We start from the raw sequence: 19802 nt of genomic DNA, 5'->3' as shown, positions 1-19802 counted from the left end.
TGCTAACGGCACCTTTCTGACACTGAATTGCACCCCAGGGCCCAAGCTCTAGGTGACTCTGATGAAGGGCCTCATCTAATGCAGCTGATCTGTATGCCAGACCTACAGGACAAGCATAACCATGGCCCTCAAATCACCTGAGCTCAAAGCCTGCCCCAAGAAGGTGGGTGCTCAGACAGCTGGGTGGCAGTGGGGGGGTGGGGGGGGCAGGAATGTAAGCAAGTAGCACAGAGGCTTCCAAGATACCAGGCCCCCACAACAGCCCAAAGAGAACCAGGCACAACACATGAAGCAGGAGAAAGACCTGCCCTTCACAGATGTCCCCCAGCAAGGGAACCTCAGGAGCCCAAGGGTCCACCACAGTAAGGATGGCACCCCTCTGCCTTCCAAAAGGACAGTAACACCTTGAGGCATGTCCTAGGGATGCGATTTGGCTCTACTTCACAAGCACTGAGTGGGAGAAATACTGTGCTCATTTTCAGCCATGATAAGAGGGGCCTAGAGTGGTGTGGCCCCTGGTAAGGGTCTCACTAGCTAAGGGGCAAAGGTCAGATCCACTTGCCCTAGATGGGGACACACAGTGCCCGCAGTGCCCACTCCTTCTTCCTGCCCAGCCCCAGGATGGCAACAGGCACCACCGCCAGGGACTTGGGACAATAGGAAGAACAACACACATAGCATGTGGCCTCCCAAGAACCAGCCCGCCCTCATGCCAGCCACAAAACAGGGTCCCCAGACAGAAGGGATGGGTCCAAATGGTTCAAGGAGCAGCTGGACATTCCAATCTGGACAGAGAAGTTGGTGCCATTCTGGTCAGAATGGCAGCCAGACACATCAGTTCTACGTATCTGACTGATGCTAGAAGCTGCTGGCAGACCTCTCCAACAGAGCCAATCAGGCACAAGGGGCTTCTTATCTCCCTTACAAGAAATGTAAGAAATGGAGATGTGTCGGGTGATCAGAGAAGCTCCAAGACCCATTTGGATACCTAGCAAGTTCAGAGAACAGGAGGAAACAAACAGCATCAGCCCTGCTGGGCCAGCTCTCCATGAGCCCAGATTCTGCAGGTGGAGTTCAAGAGGAAACAGCAGCCTGGTCTGTCCTCTGTGACTTCTCAAGACAAAAAGAAAATCAAGAGGCATTGTCAAGGAACAGAACTGAAGCCAACATTGCCAATCAGAAGGTGGCAGATTCCAGAGCCAGCAGTCGATGTATAATTATAGCAAAGGACAGCTCAGTAAGTCTCAGTCCTCACTTTCCCAGAGCAGCAGGAAAGACACCAGGAAACTGCAAGTTTTACAATCCCCTGAGCAAATAAAACAAACGGCTCCTTAAACTTCACAGGCCTGTGTTCTGGGGTCCAATGACTCATTCAAAAGGATCAATCCACACTCTCCCTGAGACTTAGAACACATTGAGAACTGAGAAGGGGGAGCTGGACCAAGGCTGGGAGGCAATCAATCTGCAGAGGGCCACAGCAGCTAACAGGCAGAGGACCACAAAGCCAGTGCTGTATCAGATGAGCAGTGGTACCCAGAAAGACGGGACAGAAGACAGATGGGACTGGTAACAGGAACAGCTCTGCCCTTTGTATGTGTCAGAACATGATGGCCAGCAGCTCCAACATGCAGCCCATTCTGAATCCCTCCACCCACCCACTGGCAATGAGCTTGGCACAGACAAGTTACAGAGGCTGCTCCAGGGGCCCGAGTAGGACAACATCCACTATCATGGCTTAACCCTAAATCCACTTCATCCCCAACCTCTCAGGTTACAATCACACAAAAGAAATTATTTCTCCCAAAGCAATTACTTCCTGGGCATGTACAGAGTCCTCTAACAAAGTCTGACAATGCAAGGCAATCGGACAGTTGCCCCTGCTCTGCTCAAGGACATCTGGTTTTCAATGAAGGCATTACTGAGACTTAGACAAGAAGAGTCCATCAGTTCCCTTTCCCTACCACTGTGAAATGCCTCACTAAACACAGGCAGGGTGAGTCCAAAGCTCCTACCCCTATTTGGAAAGGACTCTGAACAAAGAGGCAGGGCTGCCTTGTCAATACAGAAGCCAACTACCCAGAGAGGTAGGGATGGGGGACAGCGCCCACCTACCTGAGGTCTAAGCCCATGGTGTGGTCCAGATTCTCCCAGCTTTGCAGCTTCGCCAGCAGCCTCTGAAAAACAGTATAGGCAGGTCTCCTATCACCATGTGTCAGACAACTGGCACAAAAACACTATGACACAGACACTAAGCCCCCAATCTTAGGGAAGGATCTGCCCCTTATCTCTGAGCTCAGATGTGTGGCTGCTCCAAGGATGCACCAAAGCAATCAGGTATTATTCCCAGCTGTTGAAGCTATGCGGCATACAGCTCATTCCTTCCTGGACCTGTATATCCAAGTGTGAATCCAGCAAGCTACAAGGAACATGAGGGTGCAAAGGTTTTGCAGTCTCTTATGCCCAGGGTGCAGATCTGGGCAGCTGAACCCTAAGGACTCACCTCTCCCCTCTCCCAAGTACCTCTCAGGATGCCAAGCCCCAGACAGATGGACTCAGTCTAACAGACAAATTTTCCCCAATCCTATGGCAGACTAGGACCAGCAAGCCCCAAGAGAATGCGCCTGTTCAATGCTGGCCCAAAGCCCAGAAAGTTGCCCTTCTGGAATTGAAGCAATTGAAGGAAGAACCACTTGGATTTGACCTCCTGTCACCTCCTCCCATAACCAGCTGAGTGCTACTACAAACCATTCATTCGAGTATTTCCAGATCTCCTCTATGTACCAAGCACATGCTTGGTTATTAACTTTCCTACAGCCAGTGCTGGTCAAGTTACTATGCACCAGGCCCTGCTCTGAACACTTGACATGAGGCAGACACTGTCACTATTCCTCACTCTGCAGATGAAGAGACAAACAGGTTAAGGAACTGGCCCAGAGTCAAAGAGCCAGCAAGCATCCACAGCAGGACTTCAAACTACAAGCAATGTAATTCTAAACCCCGAAATCTTAAAACAATTTCAAAAATAACTATGTCCGGAGAAAAAAGAGAAGAGCAATTGGCTGACAGTTGTCTTTCCAATACACTCCTACAGAAGCTACCTCTGAGGAGGAGCTGCCCTGGAAGGCCCCACTGATGGCAAACAGCCGCAGCAGCTGCTCAGAGGGCTCCGTGGCCCCAAATGGCTCTGAGCTGTCTTGAAGCTCCAAAAAAGGACAAAGAGTGCTCCCAGGTCAGGAAGTAGCCAGTGTAATTCAGGGCGGCCAAAGATGGTTAAGATGGTTGGAACAGTGGCGTGGAGCATGTCAGACAAACCAGGGTAGAACAGCAACAGAGTGACTCAGGAGAAGCAGTAAAAAGGACAAAAACTCCAGGCAGGAGCCAGGAATCCTTAGCTCTGGTCCAAACTCACTGGACACTGACCCTCCATTTCCTCCTCCAACCACAAGGTGACTTTCCAATACTGTACAGCAATGGCATTTTCCCACACAGCGTCACTGGTAAGTTACAATGACAGATCAGAAGAAAACACCCAGCATGGCTCTCCATCACGTCCTCACATGTAGGCACCGTGTGCCATTTCCTTGCTGGCACACCCTCTGTGCCAGTCCTCTATAGCCTTGAGTTAAACTGCATAAACTCAGTGGTTTCAACATAGTTTCCTACAATACTTAAGCCTAAAATCCCACTTAGTTCTCACTGAGCTAAAATTCATGTGTGGGCCAGCTGCATTCCTTCTAGGGGCTCCCAAGAGAATCCATCTATTGTCTTTTCCAGCTTCTAGGGCTGCCCACACCTGTTGCCTTTACCCTCACAGCTGGCAATGGCAGGCAGGTCTTCCTCTCCTACTTCCTTAGACCATGCAGCCCACCTGACAACCAGGATCCTCCCCCACTGCAGGCCAGCTGATTAGCAGATTCAACCTTGTCACATGCATTCATAGGTTCTGGAATTAAGACATGGACCCCTTGAGGGCCATTGTTCTTCCTACCACACTGCCATGACAATAAGTACATTACAGGTAACCAGCTATTGCACAAGATGGAAATGGCCAGAGTCCTCTGGAGAGGGCTAAGGACAGTCCCATAGGCATGGCTTGCCCACTTGAACCCTTACCTCCTTCTCCAGTTCTAAGTCAACCAGAGTTTCCTGCATCTTCTCCTGGCGGCCCAGCCTCCTCTGAAGTCCCTCCAGCTCCTCTGTGAGCAGCCCGTTGGTCTCCCTCATCTCCCTGCAAGGCCAGAAACTGTCACTCCCACAGCCACATATACAGGGGACAAACCCACCCCATGAACCCCAGTCACATCTGGAAGCAGCTGGGCCTCATCCCAGCTCCTCACCGCAGGTGTGCATTGTCTTCCCGCAGCCGCTTTAGCTCCCGCTCCATCCTGGGAAGCCGCAGCAGCTCAGACTTCATGCTCCGCACCATGGCAGCATCCTGCTCCTGCAGACACAGTTTCTGCTCCAGGTCCTGACAGAGGCAGGCAGAGAGGAAGAAAGGAAAGAAGAGTGAGCAGCCAGGGGACACCTAGGAAACGCAAGTCTCAGCTAAGTGAGAAGCCAGTCTGAAAAGGCACATGTGGTGGCTTCCGCCTGCAGGACACTCTGGAGAGAAGAGAAGGATGGGGCAGTGAGATAGCAGTGGTCCTCAGGGGGAGGAGGAAAAGCAAGTGGTGCTCGGAGGGCTGCAAGACACTACAATGGGGGACACATGTCAGGGTGCATCTGTTCAGAATGTGGCCCCCAAGGGTGAACTCCAGTGTAGCCTGTGGAGTAGGTGATGAGGAGTCAATGCGGCTTAGTCAACTGTGGTAATGATCCACTTTGAAGCGGGTGCTAACTGCGGGGAGATGATGGTGGGAGACAAGGGGTCTGGAAATCCTCTTATATTCTCTTCCATTTGGCTGTGAACCTAAAACTTTTCTAAAAAATAAAGTCTACTCATAGGAACCACAAAGTTCCTCTGCTAAGTTATAACAGTACCAGAACCTCGGCAATCTCCCTGGATTAGGCCCCAACCCCAGATCCCTCCTGAGATTGCACCTGATGTGATTCTGGCTGTGTCCTCTTCAGCCACCTCTAGCCCTGCCCATTTGTGCCAGCATCCATCCACACCACATAAATGCATCCATCCATCTGGTTCCTCCCAGACTTATTTATCCAGAAGGAACCACTGGCACACCTGGACCAAAGACACTCAGCAAGGACATAACGTTCTCATTACATGAAGTCACTTCTGCACCAGCAGCACTCCTGCAGCAACTGAGTCCATTTCAACTGCAAGAACAGACTTCTTTGCAACGTCTGTCACCTTAGGACTCAACAGAAGCACACTGGCATTTAGTGACAATCACCAAACAGGCTGAGTACAAACAATATCCAAATTGGTCTATCAATAAGTGCCACTAAAGCCAAGCACAGCGGTGCATGCCTATAATCCCAGCTGCTCACGAGGCTAAGGCAGGATGACTGCAAGTTCAAAGCCAGCCTCAGCAATTTAGTGAGGTGCTAAGCAACTCAGTAAGACCCTGTCTCTAAATAAAATACAAAATAGGGCAGGGGATGTGGCTCAGTGGTCAAGTGCCTGAGTTCAATCCCTCCTACACCGACAAAAAAAAATAATAATAAGTGTCACAGAGTCCAGCTCTGTAAGGGGCTAAGTCAAGAGGCAGAGGCAGAGTGACACAGAATACAAATCAGGCAAGCAAAGACTGAGAGGTGGGCTAAGGGTCATAGAGGGAAGGACAAGGTTCAGGAGAAGCTAACCAAGAAGGTGAGTTGTGGGGGGCAAGTGGGGGTGCCAAGCAGGCTGGCAGCCAAGGAGAGCAGGAGCAAAGCGCACAACCTGCCCAAGCAGGCACAGTGGAAAGCTGTAGGGTGCCATGGCCACGGGTCTCCTGAAGGGCCTGGTTGTTACTCCAAAGGCAACAAGAGGCCATGGAAGGGATCTCAAGGCATCATCTTTCTGGCAACACCCTCCACAGTGAAACATGTGGCCTGAGCTCCCATCAGATGGACCTGGCTTGAGGACCCATTTCAGTGACTCTCCAGTATGTGACTATGGGCAGGGTTTCAACTTTTGTAGGTCTACTTTGTACCATCTCCAATGTCACTTTTTCCTTGTGTTTCTAGTGGGCCTTTCTTCACTAGGACACAAGCTTCCTGGGAGCAGAAATGGTTATTTCAGGGCTGGGGATGTGGCTCAAGAGGTAGCGCGCTCGCCTGGTATGCGTGCGACCCGGGTTCGATCCTCAGCACCACATACAAACAAAGAAATGGTTATTTCACTCACCTTGGCCTCCTGGCAGCCAGCACAGTACCTAGAAGATAGGACAGTGGCTAACATCCACTGAGGGCATCTTCAGCTCAGAAAGGCCTGCAAATAGTGGGAGGCAGAAGGGCTAAGACCACCCCTGAGATGCCTGCAGGACACACACAAGGTTGACACAGAGCAACCCACCTTAATCTTCTGTTCTTGGTCTGTTCTTGCTTCTTGGCTAGCCTGAAGTTCCTGAATTTTCTGATTAACTTCCTGACATTTCCTGTTCAGAGAAGAGTGCATGACATGAAGGAACACCTTAAGAATACTCTCAGCCTAAGCTCCTGGCACAAACAAGGCCACTACAAGGGTACACCCAGGTCCTGGAGTAGCCCCTGCAGTGGCTCTCATCTGGATGGTGCTGCCGTGGATGAACATCGGCCACTGACAGCACCCCACAGTTCTCCACACACTGCTCACCCTCCACCAGTGATCACCAGACCTGATGCAACCACAGAAAGGACCCACTCAGACCTGATCACCCCTTTCCCCAAGAAGCAAAAAACTCAGATTACAGCTGGTAAGGGAAGGGTCAACTCCTCAGGAGAGAACCCAAAGCCTCCTGACCACACCATCCTCTAGATTTTCCCACATCTATCTTGCTTACCATGTCCCCCAAACCTAAAATGTCCTTTCCCATCAACAGCCCACACAAACTCAAGGGACGTCTTGCATGTTCTTCAAAACCTAGCTCAGCATAAGATCTTCTCTGGAAGCCTGCTCTGAAAAGGTGTGCCACCCTGAGAAGGAGGAGCTGCTGCCCTCATCCTGGCTCAAAAACATTTAAAACACCCCCTATCCTAGCACTCAGAATCCCAGTTTCAGAGGCCTTGTGTCAGTCCCTCCTGCAGCCTGCGGTGAGAAAAGCATCCAGGGCCTGGCACAGACACAGAGGCAAAGCCCCGCATCCCCAAGCTCCTTTTCCCTCACCTGAGCTGCAGTTCAAGCTGCTCCTTCAGCTCCTGCTTCTCAGACTCCAAGCGCTTCACCTGCACCTCCTGGTCCATCAAACTCCATTGCAGCTCTGAGACACGACCCTTTAACACATTGATGGTCTGAAAGGAGAGGGGATTCCAGGTGGCTCATGGATGCAAACGTAACTTCCCGGCAAGTTACAGTGAAAGGAAGAGCCATCACTTCCTGCCTGTTACCATGGGGTGGGAACAGAGCCCACCCCTGCGGAGCCTACACCTGGGTAAATGAGACAGACACTCTCAGAAGTATTGCAGGCCAGAACCCTGGGTCATAGTCCCCACAAGCTGACAGACAGATCTGGGTTACAACCAGGCCCTCGAGGAAAGCTAGTCCTGGGACTCCCAGAGCAAAGCTGCCACTAGCCAGAATGGGCCTAGCCTCTCAGGCCTGGTGGCCTCTATACCCCTTATCCTAGGCCCACAGTGTCCCTACACCATGCATCCACCTTAGCCTTCCCTCCACTCTTTGGCTCTCATTATGCTCTCAACCCAGAATTCTTCCTCTACCCATCCTCACACCACAATTCCAACCATCAGTAAGGATGCAGCACTCCCAGGCCAGCAAGGTGGTTTAGAACCAGCTGGGTTGGCTACAGTACTCAGAAAGAGACAGTCCCAGAGCAAAACCAGCAGGGCCCATCCAGCAGCTTCCAGGAGGGACAAGTCCACCTGACACCACAGAATAGGCATGTGAAGGAACCACCACTCTTTGCTCTGACATCACCTCATCCACCACCAACCCCTTCCTGAGGGAAAGAGCATGCTGGTCAAGCCAACACAAAAAACCAGCCCTGTTCCTTGTCATGCAAACTAACACAGCCTAAATTCCACCCTAGGGAGCCCACACAGAGGGCAAGACAGTGGGTCCAGCAACCTCACCACAGTAAGTCACACTGGGTAGAACTGTAGGGGGCAAGGGGTCTCCCGAGGTGGCATCCTCTGCAGAGAAGCCACAGCACTCCTTTCTTTTTCCTGAGAACTGTACCCAACCCAGGACCCAGGGAAACACACTGGTGCTATTCAAAGCATGACCCTCTAGGGGACACACATGGGGCACCTCATACTCAACAATCTGTATGGTTCACTTTATCACAAGAGTGAGCACCACAGTGGGACTCAAAAAACAACAGAGGTGCCAGGCATGGTGGCTCACGCCTATAATCAGAGCAACTCAGGAAGCTGAGACAGAAGGATCAAAAGTTCAAGGCCAGCCTCAGCAATTTAGCAAGGCCCTAAACAAGTGAGACCCAGTCTCAAAATAAAAAATAAAAAGAGCTAGGGATGCCCTAAGGTTAAACCCCCATACCAAAAAAAGAAAGAAAAAGAAAAAAGAAATGGAGATATTAAAAACACATCCACTGGGCTGGTGTTGTGGCTCCATTGTAGAGTGCTTGCCTAGCATGTGTGAGGCACTGGGTTTGATTCTTAGCATCACATATAAATAAAATAAAGATCCATCAACAACTAAATATATATATTTAAATATATATATATATTTTAAAAACACACACACACATCCATCAATGGCCTGCTGAGTTCAGTAAACATGCACTGAGCACTAAGCACTACACCAGAGCCAGCCTGCCCTGATGGAGGACAAACATCCTGGGGAAAGTCAGACCAACAGCAAGTAAACAGATAAAACGGAGAACTTCAGAGTGGCAAGTAACATAAACTGGGGCACTGTGATAGGAGATGGCAGTCAACGGGGAAGACCTATGACTTTGAACTGAGTGATGAGAGAGGGCTTCTCTGAGGACATGGCCCCACTCAGGACCACCTCTTCTACCCTTCACTGAAGTGTATGTATAGCTCCCTTTGACCACAGAACAGCGACACAGCCCAAAACGCAGATCCCAGGGCCCACAGAGAGCCCACTTCTCCAGAAGCAGGAGCCAGCTTCTCTGGAAGCTGATCACATCTCCTCTCCTGCCAACACTCACTTCAGAAGACAGATGTGGGAACAACCTTAACATGCTCCCCAGTGCTGCCAAGGCAAAAATAACCTACAGCCCGCTCCTGAGGATCTATCAAGTGGAGAAAGCCACATGGAGACAGAATACCAATGATGCAACATGGTGTTTCCCCCCTCCTCAGGCGGTTCTCATCTGTTTCCTCTCGGCACCTGTGATCTTGAACACCACAGAAGAGGGACAAGGAAGGTCAGAGGAGTCCAGTACCCACCAGCACTAACGCTCAGGCTGTCTCTACAACATACATAGCTGTCCCTGAGACTACAGTTCATATACATCCTGGTTCAAAGGCAGTCTCTGATGCTGAGAGATGCTAAAAGACTTCGCTGATAATCAAAGAAATGCAAATCCAGAGGCACCTACTTACATCTTCTGGAAAAAAAGAAAAAAGTATTTCCAGAATATACCACCATCTACGAACAGTGAAAGCTACAGCAATACTAGATACTCCGTGGTGGTTATCAACACAACCCAGCAACTAGCAACAACCACCACAGAGCTATGACTGGGTCTGCCACCCTATTCCTCGGGTCTGTCCAAACAAAACATAACAGAAATAAACAGGGTGCATGCACAAAACTGCCTGTCAGGGAGCTATCGGGGCAAACACAAGGAAACCAAACACTGGAAAAAGGACAAAAATGGATTAGCCAACCATTAAAATTCATATTTACAAAGAACAAAAAAGGGCTCCACTTACTAATTGAAAATCACAGAATGGAAAATTAATTTATTTACTCTGATTATGACCATGCAAAAACTACAGGTGCACATGTGAGGAGCATAGTTTAAAGGATGCCTCTTTGCTACTAGGTGAAGTTGGGAGGTCACTTGTTCTTTTCCCTTGGAAAATGGCTGAAGGCAAGAACGCAAACCCCAGGGCCTGCATGCAGGCCCATGCTTACCTCGCTGGCTGTAGCCAGGCCATCCTCCTTTTCCTGCAACTGCTGGCTGGCAGCGTCCAGGCTCTGTTTGCACAGCTTATGGCGCTCCAGTTGCTCTTGCATCTTCTCCTCGGCCTCAGCCTCCCGCTCCTGAAGCTGCCGAATACGCGCCAGGAGCTCCTGGTTGCGGTCAACCTCACGCTATGGAGAAGGAAGATCATGGCCAGAGAGAGTTGAAATCCCAAAGGAGTATCAGGACAAGGACACTCCAGACCCGACTTAGGCCATTCAGGCCCACAGAATAGCCAGACAGAACCATCAGCCAAGTCCCCAGCAAAACCAGGTGAAAACCTGGGACTGGGATGGCAGTGCCAGTGCTTCTGCCACAGTAGCATAACAGTTCCCACTGAAAGAAACCAGGGCCCTTGGAGGGCACTCAGCATGGATGACACCACACACTCATTAAACTGACTGCTCAGTGATGAGCAGGGATGAGATGGAGCATGGAAAATGTAAAATTCAGAATCGACCTTGGAAAAAAGCTGAGCTTTTGCAGCACCAGCAGATCTTGTCGAACTACACTCAGGCCATCATTAAAATGAGTCTGCACTTCCCAACGAGCCAATGACTGGAGCAGGGACAGGTGGAAGTCAGCCTGCAAACAGAACCATTTACAGGGGAGCTAGATCTGCCACAAGTGTATCTGATCACGTGGCCCTTCAAAGATACCACATATCATTACCCTCAGGGAGGCCATGTTGCTTATGCTGGTGAGGAAGGGATAGAACTAGGACACATGCCACTGTGACAACTCATGAGGGCCTGAAGGGTTCACCTTCAGACCCTGAAAAAGGACCAGATAGTAGGAATCAGATCCCAAGAAGAAAGATGGTGAGTGCCACCCACCCAGCACCCTGCCTTCTAGCTCAACCAGCCTGATTCAGCAGGAAGCTGCCAGCACCAGCTCCCTCCTAGGACCACCAGGAACTTCCCCCAGGTCCTACTCAGAGTAAACGCTTATGCCACCCTTTCCTAGGACATTCCAGCCCAAAAAGCACACACATAGGTTTAATAAAAGCACACACATAGGGCTGAAGCTTTATGGAAAGACGGCCAATCTCCACCACAAGGGGACTCAAGGGGATGCAACTTCAAGTGCAGCCTCTAAAATAGCCAGGGGACCCTTTTGCTAGACAGAATAAGAATCTTCCATTAGGGGACTTGGAGGTATAGCTCAGTGGTAGAGCACATGAGTTCTACATGGGCCTGATCCTAGCCCCCCAAAATAAAGAAACTGCTCTGTCAGCCCAGGGCCCTCCCACACATCACTACTGCTCTGCCAGTCAAACACAGATGAGGAGCCCAGGTAGGCTTTCAGACCCTAGGTCTTACCACCATTTTCAGGAAGAGGAGTGCCTGTCCTCCACACTCACCTACCAGCAACCTGGCAGCCCCTGAAAAAACAATGTAGAAGCCAAGACTCCAGGGACAATCTGAAAACGACTAATTTCCATGGCTCCCGGGGCCCCTCAGCATGTCTGTGGTCATGAAAAGCTTCTCAAGTTCCCAAGTTTGTCACTCTGTGCCCCTGAGCTTTAACAGACCCTGCTGCAACTCCTCACTCAAATGCTCTTAGGTACTCACAAGGCACCACCAAATGTGCCAGACATTGGAGATCCAGGGCAGGCACACAGGCCCTACCTTCAAGGCATTTTGCCCAGAGAAACTCCAATAGTTCCAGGGCCCATCCTTCTGCCTGAGAGCCAGGACCATTTCCATTAGCACTGCATATTCATACAGTCCAAGGGCCCCTGGTATTGTCTGTCCACTCAACAAATGGCACTTCAAAGTCTTGGCTCATGAGCCCAGACAGCACACCAAGGCAGGAATCTACATTCCTGGCTCTAACAGTCCAATTTGCATTACACCCTGGAGGAGATCTACACAGGGACAGGAAACTGTGAGTACATGTATACACGGCAAGTGGGGGCCAGAAAAGAAAGGAAGGAAGGCCTGAGAGATTCCCTGGTCTGTGGCATTGGCTGAATCTTGGCAGCCTTTTCACAACTGATCAGCACTTAGTGAAAACCTGGCAAAGGACTGTTAATCAAAGCGATGCCGACAGAAGGTTCTTGGACTGAGCCTTCCTGGAGTTGCAAGGCTGCACTTTCCTGCTGTCCTGGGAAGCCAAGAGCAAGCACAGCAGCGAGAGTAGGGCACTTTCCTGAGGTCCTACAACCACCCTGGTGAGACAATTCAAGCAACTCAGTAATGTTCTAAGCCTGTCACCCCTGCACCACTTGGTAGATCTGCCAGATCTGCATTCCAATTTCTCCAGAGAACAGAGGAAACCAAGACACCCAGCAGATTTGTTGGCACTGTGGCCTCACTGAGCAGTAAACACAGCCAGAGAATTCCCACTTTGTGGCTCTCCCCATATCAAGCCACCCTTCTCCAGCACAGCTAACATGGACCCACCATAGGTATCCTCAGAGGAACAACCTGGCAATCCCCATGCAGAGTGCCTCAGTTGGCCCTGGCTGGTTCCTGACTTCTTACAGCCTGGTAAGCATGCATCCAGCCTATTGTCCCCAGAGGCTGATTGGACAAACACTGCCCACCTGGACCCACCTCGTAGTTCCTGGCGCTGGTGTTGGCTGCCCGCTCCAGCTCCACTCGAGCCCTCTTGTGACTCAGCTCCATCTGCATCTTCTCCCGCTCCACCTGGATGAGGTAGGACTTCGAACGGATCTGCTCTGCTCTTTCCTCCAACTGAGAAGGTCGTACCCAAAGATAAAGAAAATCCTCAGCAGCCACGTCAAACAAGGCAAGTTGCTCCGCTCAATGCACCCCAAGTGCCACTCCAGCAAGGTCTTGGTCCCCAGGTGGGAAGTGGGTGAGAGGCAACAAGCAAGGAAAGATTAAGAGAATCAGAAGGAGACACATTTTAAGATGACATTGGGTGAGCTTGTTCTAGGAAAGAAGGTGTGTTCATTTTCTATAGCTGTATAATAAACTGCCACAAACTGGACAGCTAAAAACACCACTCATTAACAGGCGGTGGGCTCTGTAGATCAGAAGTGCAGACATGTGGCTGGGTTCTCTGATAAAGGTCTCTTAAGACTAAAATTAAGGCAGTTGGCAGGAACCCCTAGCTAGCCCACCAGTGAAAGACAAGATCCACTTCTCAGCTATCTGTCAGTACCTGGAAGCTGCCCACCCCCCTCACCACATGCCCTACTCCCTCCCCTACTGAGTCCAACTCTTCTGACTCTAACATCTGGACTCAATCTTTTTAAGGGGCTCATGTGATTAGATCAGAAACCCAGGGAACCTCCCCAACTTAAGGTCCACTGATTGATTGACAACATTAATTAGATCTTCGAAATCCCACTGCAACAACACCAAGTTAGCATTCAATTGAGTAACCAGAAGGTTAGAGTCTACGATGGGGCCAGAATTTGGGGGCTACTTTAGAAGTAGGCCCACAAGAGATAAGTACTTGCAGGTGATTCAAGCCTCAAAGGGCCCCAGAGGACATGCCCACAGTCTCTCAGAGTCACTGTTTTCACTGGGACCAAAGCCTTGCTGCCTGGAACCTCCCAAACATTTAACCTACACAGACCCTTGAGCTGAATCAGAATCAGTTCTAGACACATTCTCAGGAGGCTCACATACACATTAAAGTCTGTAAACCACTGGGCTAGCATGGTCCCCTACAGGGGCAAACTTGCCCCAGGGGACACTTAGCACTGTCTGGAGACACTTCTGATTGTTACAGAATGGAATTAGTAGTGCTGCTGCCCACCGATACACAAGGGCAGAAGCCCAGGATTGTTGCTAAACATCTGACAGTGCCCAGGAAAGTTCTGCAAAAAAAAAGTGCCCAGCCCCATGCCAACAGTGCCCACAGGGTGAGGGCCCTGGCTAAAGCAATGCTCCTCCCCTGGCCCTCCCACCTGGGTTCTTTCTTTATTCTTATTACATTTCACCTCATTGTAACTCTGACCTGTTGATATTTGGAGGTTCCTAAGCTCATTCTTCATACTCACTAGCCTTCTCATTCTTAACTCTGTCTCAGAAAGCCAGAATCTCTTCGTCTATAGGGATGTCACCACACAGGGACCAAGGGCACCATACTTGCCCGCCGGCTATGTGTCAAGAACAACTTAAAACTTTCCTTTGTGTTTAAACAACACTGAAGTTTTCTAATACACTCCCAACTAAACACTCCCAACTAAAACAAGGGCTAAAAAGAGGGGCAGGCACCTGGCAGACAAGACACCCCATCTATCTTTGCCTCCAAATTCCCCAGATTGTCCTCAGGTCCCTCACTACAACTCAGGGAGCCTTGAAAGGAAGAAAAAGAACCATGCCTGGCATCCAGGGCAGGACATGACCAGAGTCAGGTCCCAGACAGGTCTGTAATCATGATTCCTACCTACCTTACTTGGGTACAGACTGATCACTGATCCTTACCTGAGGAAGTCTGTAACAGTAAACAATGGGGACCTCCAAGGTCCAATTCTGATTAAAAAATCCCATGATTTTCCTTTTTTTTTTTTTTATATCAGGGATTATTGAACTCAGAGGCACTCAGGCACTGAGCCACATCTCCAGCCCTATTTTGTATTTTATTTAGAGACAGGATCTCACTGAGTTGCTAAGCACCTTGCCACCGTGAAGCTGGCTTTGAACTCACGGTCCTCCTATCTCAGCCTCCTGAGCCACTGGGATTACAGGCGTGCGCCTCGATATCTGGCATACATTTTCCCATGGATTTTGACAAGCTAAATTTCCCAGACATTTGCATCAATAACATTATACCACTTTTTAAAATCATAGCATTTTTTAAGACCAAAGTTACCAATTTATTTTGCCAGAAATCAAAGATAATAACCACCTATTAACACTGCCTCTTCATAAAAGTGGTGGTACACACCTATAATCCCAGTGACTCAGGAGGTTGAGATAAGAGAACCTCCAAGTTCAAGGCCAGCCTCATTAACTTAGTGAGACCTTGTCTCAAAATTTAAAAAACGGGGGGGGGGGGGGCGGGGGGGGGCGGCGCCTGGAGGGGGCTAGATGTGCTCAGTGAGAGAGTGCTCCCTGAGTTCAATTCCCAGGTTACACAATTTTTTTTTTTTAAACCACAAAAAGTATAATAGGTCTAATCTCAGAATAATGACCCAAGAAAGAGCAGTGTGCAGCTCAGTGCTCTAACTAACAGTAATTCCATCACTGAATAAACCACACAAACACCATCCTTTGTGCCAATCAGTACATGAGCCTTACCTGGTTCAGTTGACATGGGTCACAGAATCCAGAGCACATGCAGAGTGGACAAGAGAAAGATAGACACAAGCAGAGAAGACCGAGAGGAGGATGGTACAGCAATGGTGCAGTGACAGGGCTCAGGCAAGGCCAAGACACCACTTCTTTCCTTGGGGGCCCAGATGTCCCAGCCCAGAATAGGACTAAGCCCATGATTCTCTAGGGCCTGAAGTCCTTCAGGAGACCTGAACCCTTTGCAACTATATCCATAGTGAGCATTCTCAAGAACTTGGAATCAGAGAAAACTGCAAAAATCACAGGATCTGCAAATTTCCCCCTATAGGCTAAAACAGAATATCCAGTCCCTCCGCTTATTGCCCTGGCTTTCTCACTAGGCTGACTAGGCGACCAGGTGCCTGTGTTTACAATACAGCCTCTCTATGTTACATCTTCAAGGGGACAGTATGCTCATAATTCTGGCACTCATGCTCCTACGCAGTTGGGTTTTGTCCTCAATTAAATGAATAGACTGGCATTTTGGCATCCATGAATATATCAGTATGAACCCACAGCTATGCACATGTCCACTCTTGGGGTGCTTATGAGGCAGGCCTTTAACCATGACAGTTCAGGGCAGGTCCTGGTCTCCAACTAGCACCCCAAATGATAAATGCCCAGGATGAGATCTGGAAGACCACAACTGGCCTCTAAGCCTACCTAATACTCACCTACCTCAATTGTGTAGAACTTGAACAGGCCCCACCTGAGCCTAGGTGTCTTTAACAGAGACCCCACCCAGCCTTTCACCTGCATGCTCTGCTGGTACTGCATCTGCAAAGAACCTGGGGCACAGGTAGACACATCCAGACCGGATCCTCCCTCTACTCGCTGAGAAATGAAGTTGTTCAGAGATCTCAGGGTAGACAAGACAGTGGTGTTCTCCCCCAGGTCTTCCATGGTCACTTTCCTTCTGGGAGAACAAAAAAAGTCAGAGTCAGCCTTTCCACAGATCATCAGATGCCACCATCAGCAATGCTTCTAGACAGCCCTAATGCCTTCTCAGAGCCCACAACCACTTTCTTCAAAGGAAACAGAGAGTACACGCCACCAATTTACCAAGAGGAAAAGAGGCATAAAAGCATGCAAACCCCAGGCTCAGTAGCCATACCTGTAATCTCAATGACTCAAGAGGTTGAGATTGGAGAATCACAAGTCTGAGGCCAGCCTCAGCAATTTAGTGAGATCCTGTCTCAAAATAAAAAGAGCTGGGGATATAGTTCAGTAGCAAAGTGCTCGCCTCGCATGCACAAGCCCATGAGTTCAATGCTCAGAACTGGGGGAAAAAAAACAGTCACCAAGTCACTATTTGAATACTGGCCAACAAAACAAATGGACAGCCAGCTCTCTAGAGAAGATGCTTAGCAGCCCAGTAGCCTATGGGAAATCAGAAACAAAGCATGCAACAGCATGATAAAGGCAATGGTGGGCACAGGAACACAAGTGTGACTTCATATTAACAGCAACAGCAGTAAGTGCCATCACTCCCTCCAACCAAGTCCCAGAGAGGAGGCATCCCACATGTACCCAAATGGTAGATTGTGCAACCGTCACCTCACATTTGACCAGCACTCTGCTTATACATTAGAAAACAACAGCTCAATCTTCAAAACAAGTTGGTGTATTCAGTCTTCTTAGAAATTTTACAGATGATGAAACTGAAGCTTCGGAAAGGTACAGAACAAGACTGGGGTTGGGGTTGTAGCTTAGTGGTAGAGCGCCTACTTACCATGTGTGAGGCCCTAGGTTCGATCCTCAGCACCACATAAAAATAAATAAATAGAATAAAACTATTGTGGAAAAAATAATTTAAAAAAAGATACAGGGGCTGGGGATGTGGCTCAAGCGGTAGCGCGCTCGCCTGGCATGCGTGCGGCCCGGGTTCAATCCTCAGCACCACATACCAACAAAGATGTTGTGTCCGCCGAAAACTAAAAAGTAAATATTAAAAAGAAAATCCTCAATAAATAATGCTGCAGTAAACTTGGGAGAGGAGGTATCTTTAAAAAAAAAAAAAAAAAAAAAAAAGTACAGAACGGCTGGGTGCGGTGGCACACACCTATAATCCCAGAGGCTGGGGAAGCTGAGGCAGGAACATCACAAGTTCAAAGCCAGCCCCTGCAACTTAGCAAGCCCTAAGCAACTTATCAAGACCCTGTCTCAAAATAAAAAATAAAAAGGGCTGGTGAAGTGGCTCAGTGGTAATGAGCCCCAGTACCACAAAAAAAAAAAAAAAAAAAAAAAGGTACAGAACTGCTTCCTCAACACCTGTGCTTCCTACATGTCATGCCAGCTGCCACCAGCCAAAAGGTGTGGAACATCCCACGTACATTTATGGCCAAGAGGCTTGAACTCCCCCCACAGGCACATACTATTTCTCCCCTTAGGAAGGGGCAGTGCTAGTTCATTTCCCTTTGGTATCAGAATGAAAATACACACAAACCCCTTTAAAAACATTTTTTTTTGATTGGGTGCTCATAATCTTAGCTACTTAGGAGACTGAGGAAGGACTATCTCAAGTTTGAGGCCAGCCTGGACAACAAAGCAAGACCCTGTCTCCAGAAGAAAAAAAATAATAACAATAACTTAGCTTGTCTCCGAGTTTCTGACTTAAAAGAACCTTGAGAATGGAGTCGATCTGCGCTTTCAGTGCTGTGAGCCTGGTAAACCCAGGCAGGAAACAGGCTCTACCCTCCAAGCCCAAATCTATTTTCCAAGTTCAGACCAGAGCCACACTTTCCATCCTCTTCTCCAAACACCATCCCCTGAGAATTGACCCATTAATATACTAAAATGAAAAGAACACTGTATTTTCAACTTCCTGGAACCAGGCTGCTCCATCCACACCATACACACCTGAGGCTCAAAACCTTCCAGCCACCTGAAGGTGGAACCCCCAACACCTCTGGACAGCCCCTGATATGGGAGTCAGGAGCATACTACCCTTCCCGCCTCAAAAGAGAAATGGCAGAAAAAATTTAAATAAGTGACCAAGATCCAGGCAAAGTGGTGCAAGCCTGTAATCCCAATCATTTGGAGGACTGCAAATGCAGAGGCCAGCCTAGGCAACTTAACAAGACCCTCAGCAATTTAGCGAAACCCTATCTCAAAAAATGAAAATGGCTGGGGATGTAGCTTAGTGGTAAAGCGCTCTTAGGTTCAATCTCCAATATCAAAAAAATAAAACTAAAAGTAAGAAGTGTCCAAGAAAACTCACTGCCCTGATCCCCTGGTGAATCCTGCCTTCTCTAAACACACACTATCCCCGTCACTACCCCAAAGAGCTGGACTCTGGGCACACGGTGCCTCCAGAAGCCAACAAGATGCCTGCTTGGCCAGTGCAGACAGCTGGGGCGGCTCAGGGGGACAGCAGTCACCACTTCTCTCCACGCGCAGTCTCTAGCTCCCTAGGGGCCTCTTGCCAATGGATGCTCAGAGGAGCCACAGCTGCAACTTGACTGGCCCAGATCACTAAGAGCGGCTAGGGGGCGAGTGCAGGCGGGGGTCTCTCAGGCAAAGCGCTTACAGACCCCGTCATGACAGGGGCAGGGACAGGTGGCGAGGGTAGACCAGGGGTCTCCAGAACAGGGCTACGCGCAGACCCCAACAGAACGACGGACCCTGCTAGGACAGCAAGGGATGCGCCCCAATCTCTAGCGGTGCGAAAGGGACGTGGGGTCTCCAGACCGCTGGGACGTAGGGGGCAGCACCCGCGCCGACTGCGGTCAGCCCCGGGCCAGGGCCCTCTCCGCCCCGCCGCCCAGCCCCCAGGATCCTGAGCCCGCGACCCCGCGCCTAGCCCTCCACCGCTCACCTCAGTCGCCTGCTCGCGCTTGCCGCCTCTGCTCGGATCTCCCTCCGCTCCGCCCGCGCCCACTTAGCGGAGATATGAGCCGGTGCTCTCGCGAGACCGACTGGAGGCCCGCCATAAAGAACCGAGTCTGCCCGCCTCACCCCCTGGGGCTCCGTGTCCCCACCCGGAGCCGCCCACTACTGTTACAAAAAGCAGAGGTTGGAAATTCTGGTGTAGAAGGACCATTACGGAGAGCAGAGTTTGGAGACTGCGGTACAGAAGGACTGTTACACAGAGCAGATCTCGGAGACTGGGGAGCAGCAGGACTGTTGCAGAGTACCAACGTTGGAGACTGGGATGGAGAAGGAATGTTACAGAGAGCAGAGTTTGGAAACTGGAGTTCAGAAGGATCTTACAGAGAGCGGAGTCTGGAGACTGTGGTGCAGAAGGACTGTTGCAGAGAGCAGAAGTTGGAGATTGGGGTCCAGAAGGATCGTTTCAGAGAGCAGATTTTAGAGACTGAGGTGCAGA

The 19802-nt window shown here is 49.8% G+C and overlaps 1 protein-coding gene across 7 annotated transcripts in view; it reads right to left on the bottom strand.

The window, feature by feature from the left end:
* The window catches only part of LOC144373013 (mitotic spindle assembly checkpoint protein MAD1-like), a 221576-nt gene extending 202205 nt beyond the window's left edge, over positions 1-19371 (bottom strand). For 3 of the 7 annotated variants that reach the window (XM_078036145.1, XM_078036149.1, XM_078036146.1), the window contains exons 1-8: positions 16229-16576; positions 12779-12919; positions 10169-10348; positions 7247-7371; positions 6458-6539; positions 4338-4468; positions 4114-4228; positions 2113-2174 (exon numbers count right to left, since the gene is read on the bottom strand). In XM_078036145.1, the coding sequence (XP_077892271.1) occupies positions 2113-2174; positions 4114-4228; positions 4338-4468; positions 6458-6539; positions 7247-7371; positions 10169-10348; positions 12779-12919; positions 16229-16435 (1043 nt within the window). In that variant the 5' untranslated portion in view covers positions 16436-16576. The other 4 variants (XM_078036151.1, XM_078036147.1, XM_078036148.1 and 1 more) reach the window with 4 other exon arrangements.
* Positions 19372-19802: the final 431 nt, after the last annotated feature.

The sequence above is a fragment of the Ictidomys tridecemlineatus genome, unplaced genomic scaffold, assembly GCF_052094955.1.
Source record: "Ictidomys tridecemlineatus isolate mIctTri1 unplaced genomic scaffold, mIctTri1.hap1 Scaffold_206, whole genome shotgun sequence".
Classification (NCBI taxonomy): Eukaryota; Metazoa; Chordata; class Mammalia; order Rodentia; family Sciuridae; genus Ictidomys; species Ictidomys tridecemlineatus.
This window is presented reverse-complemented; position numbering and strand designations above follow the sequence as displayed.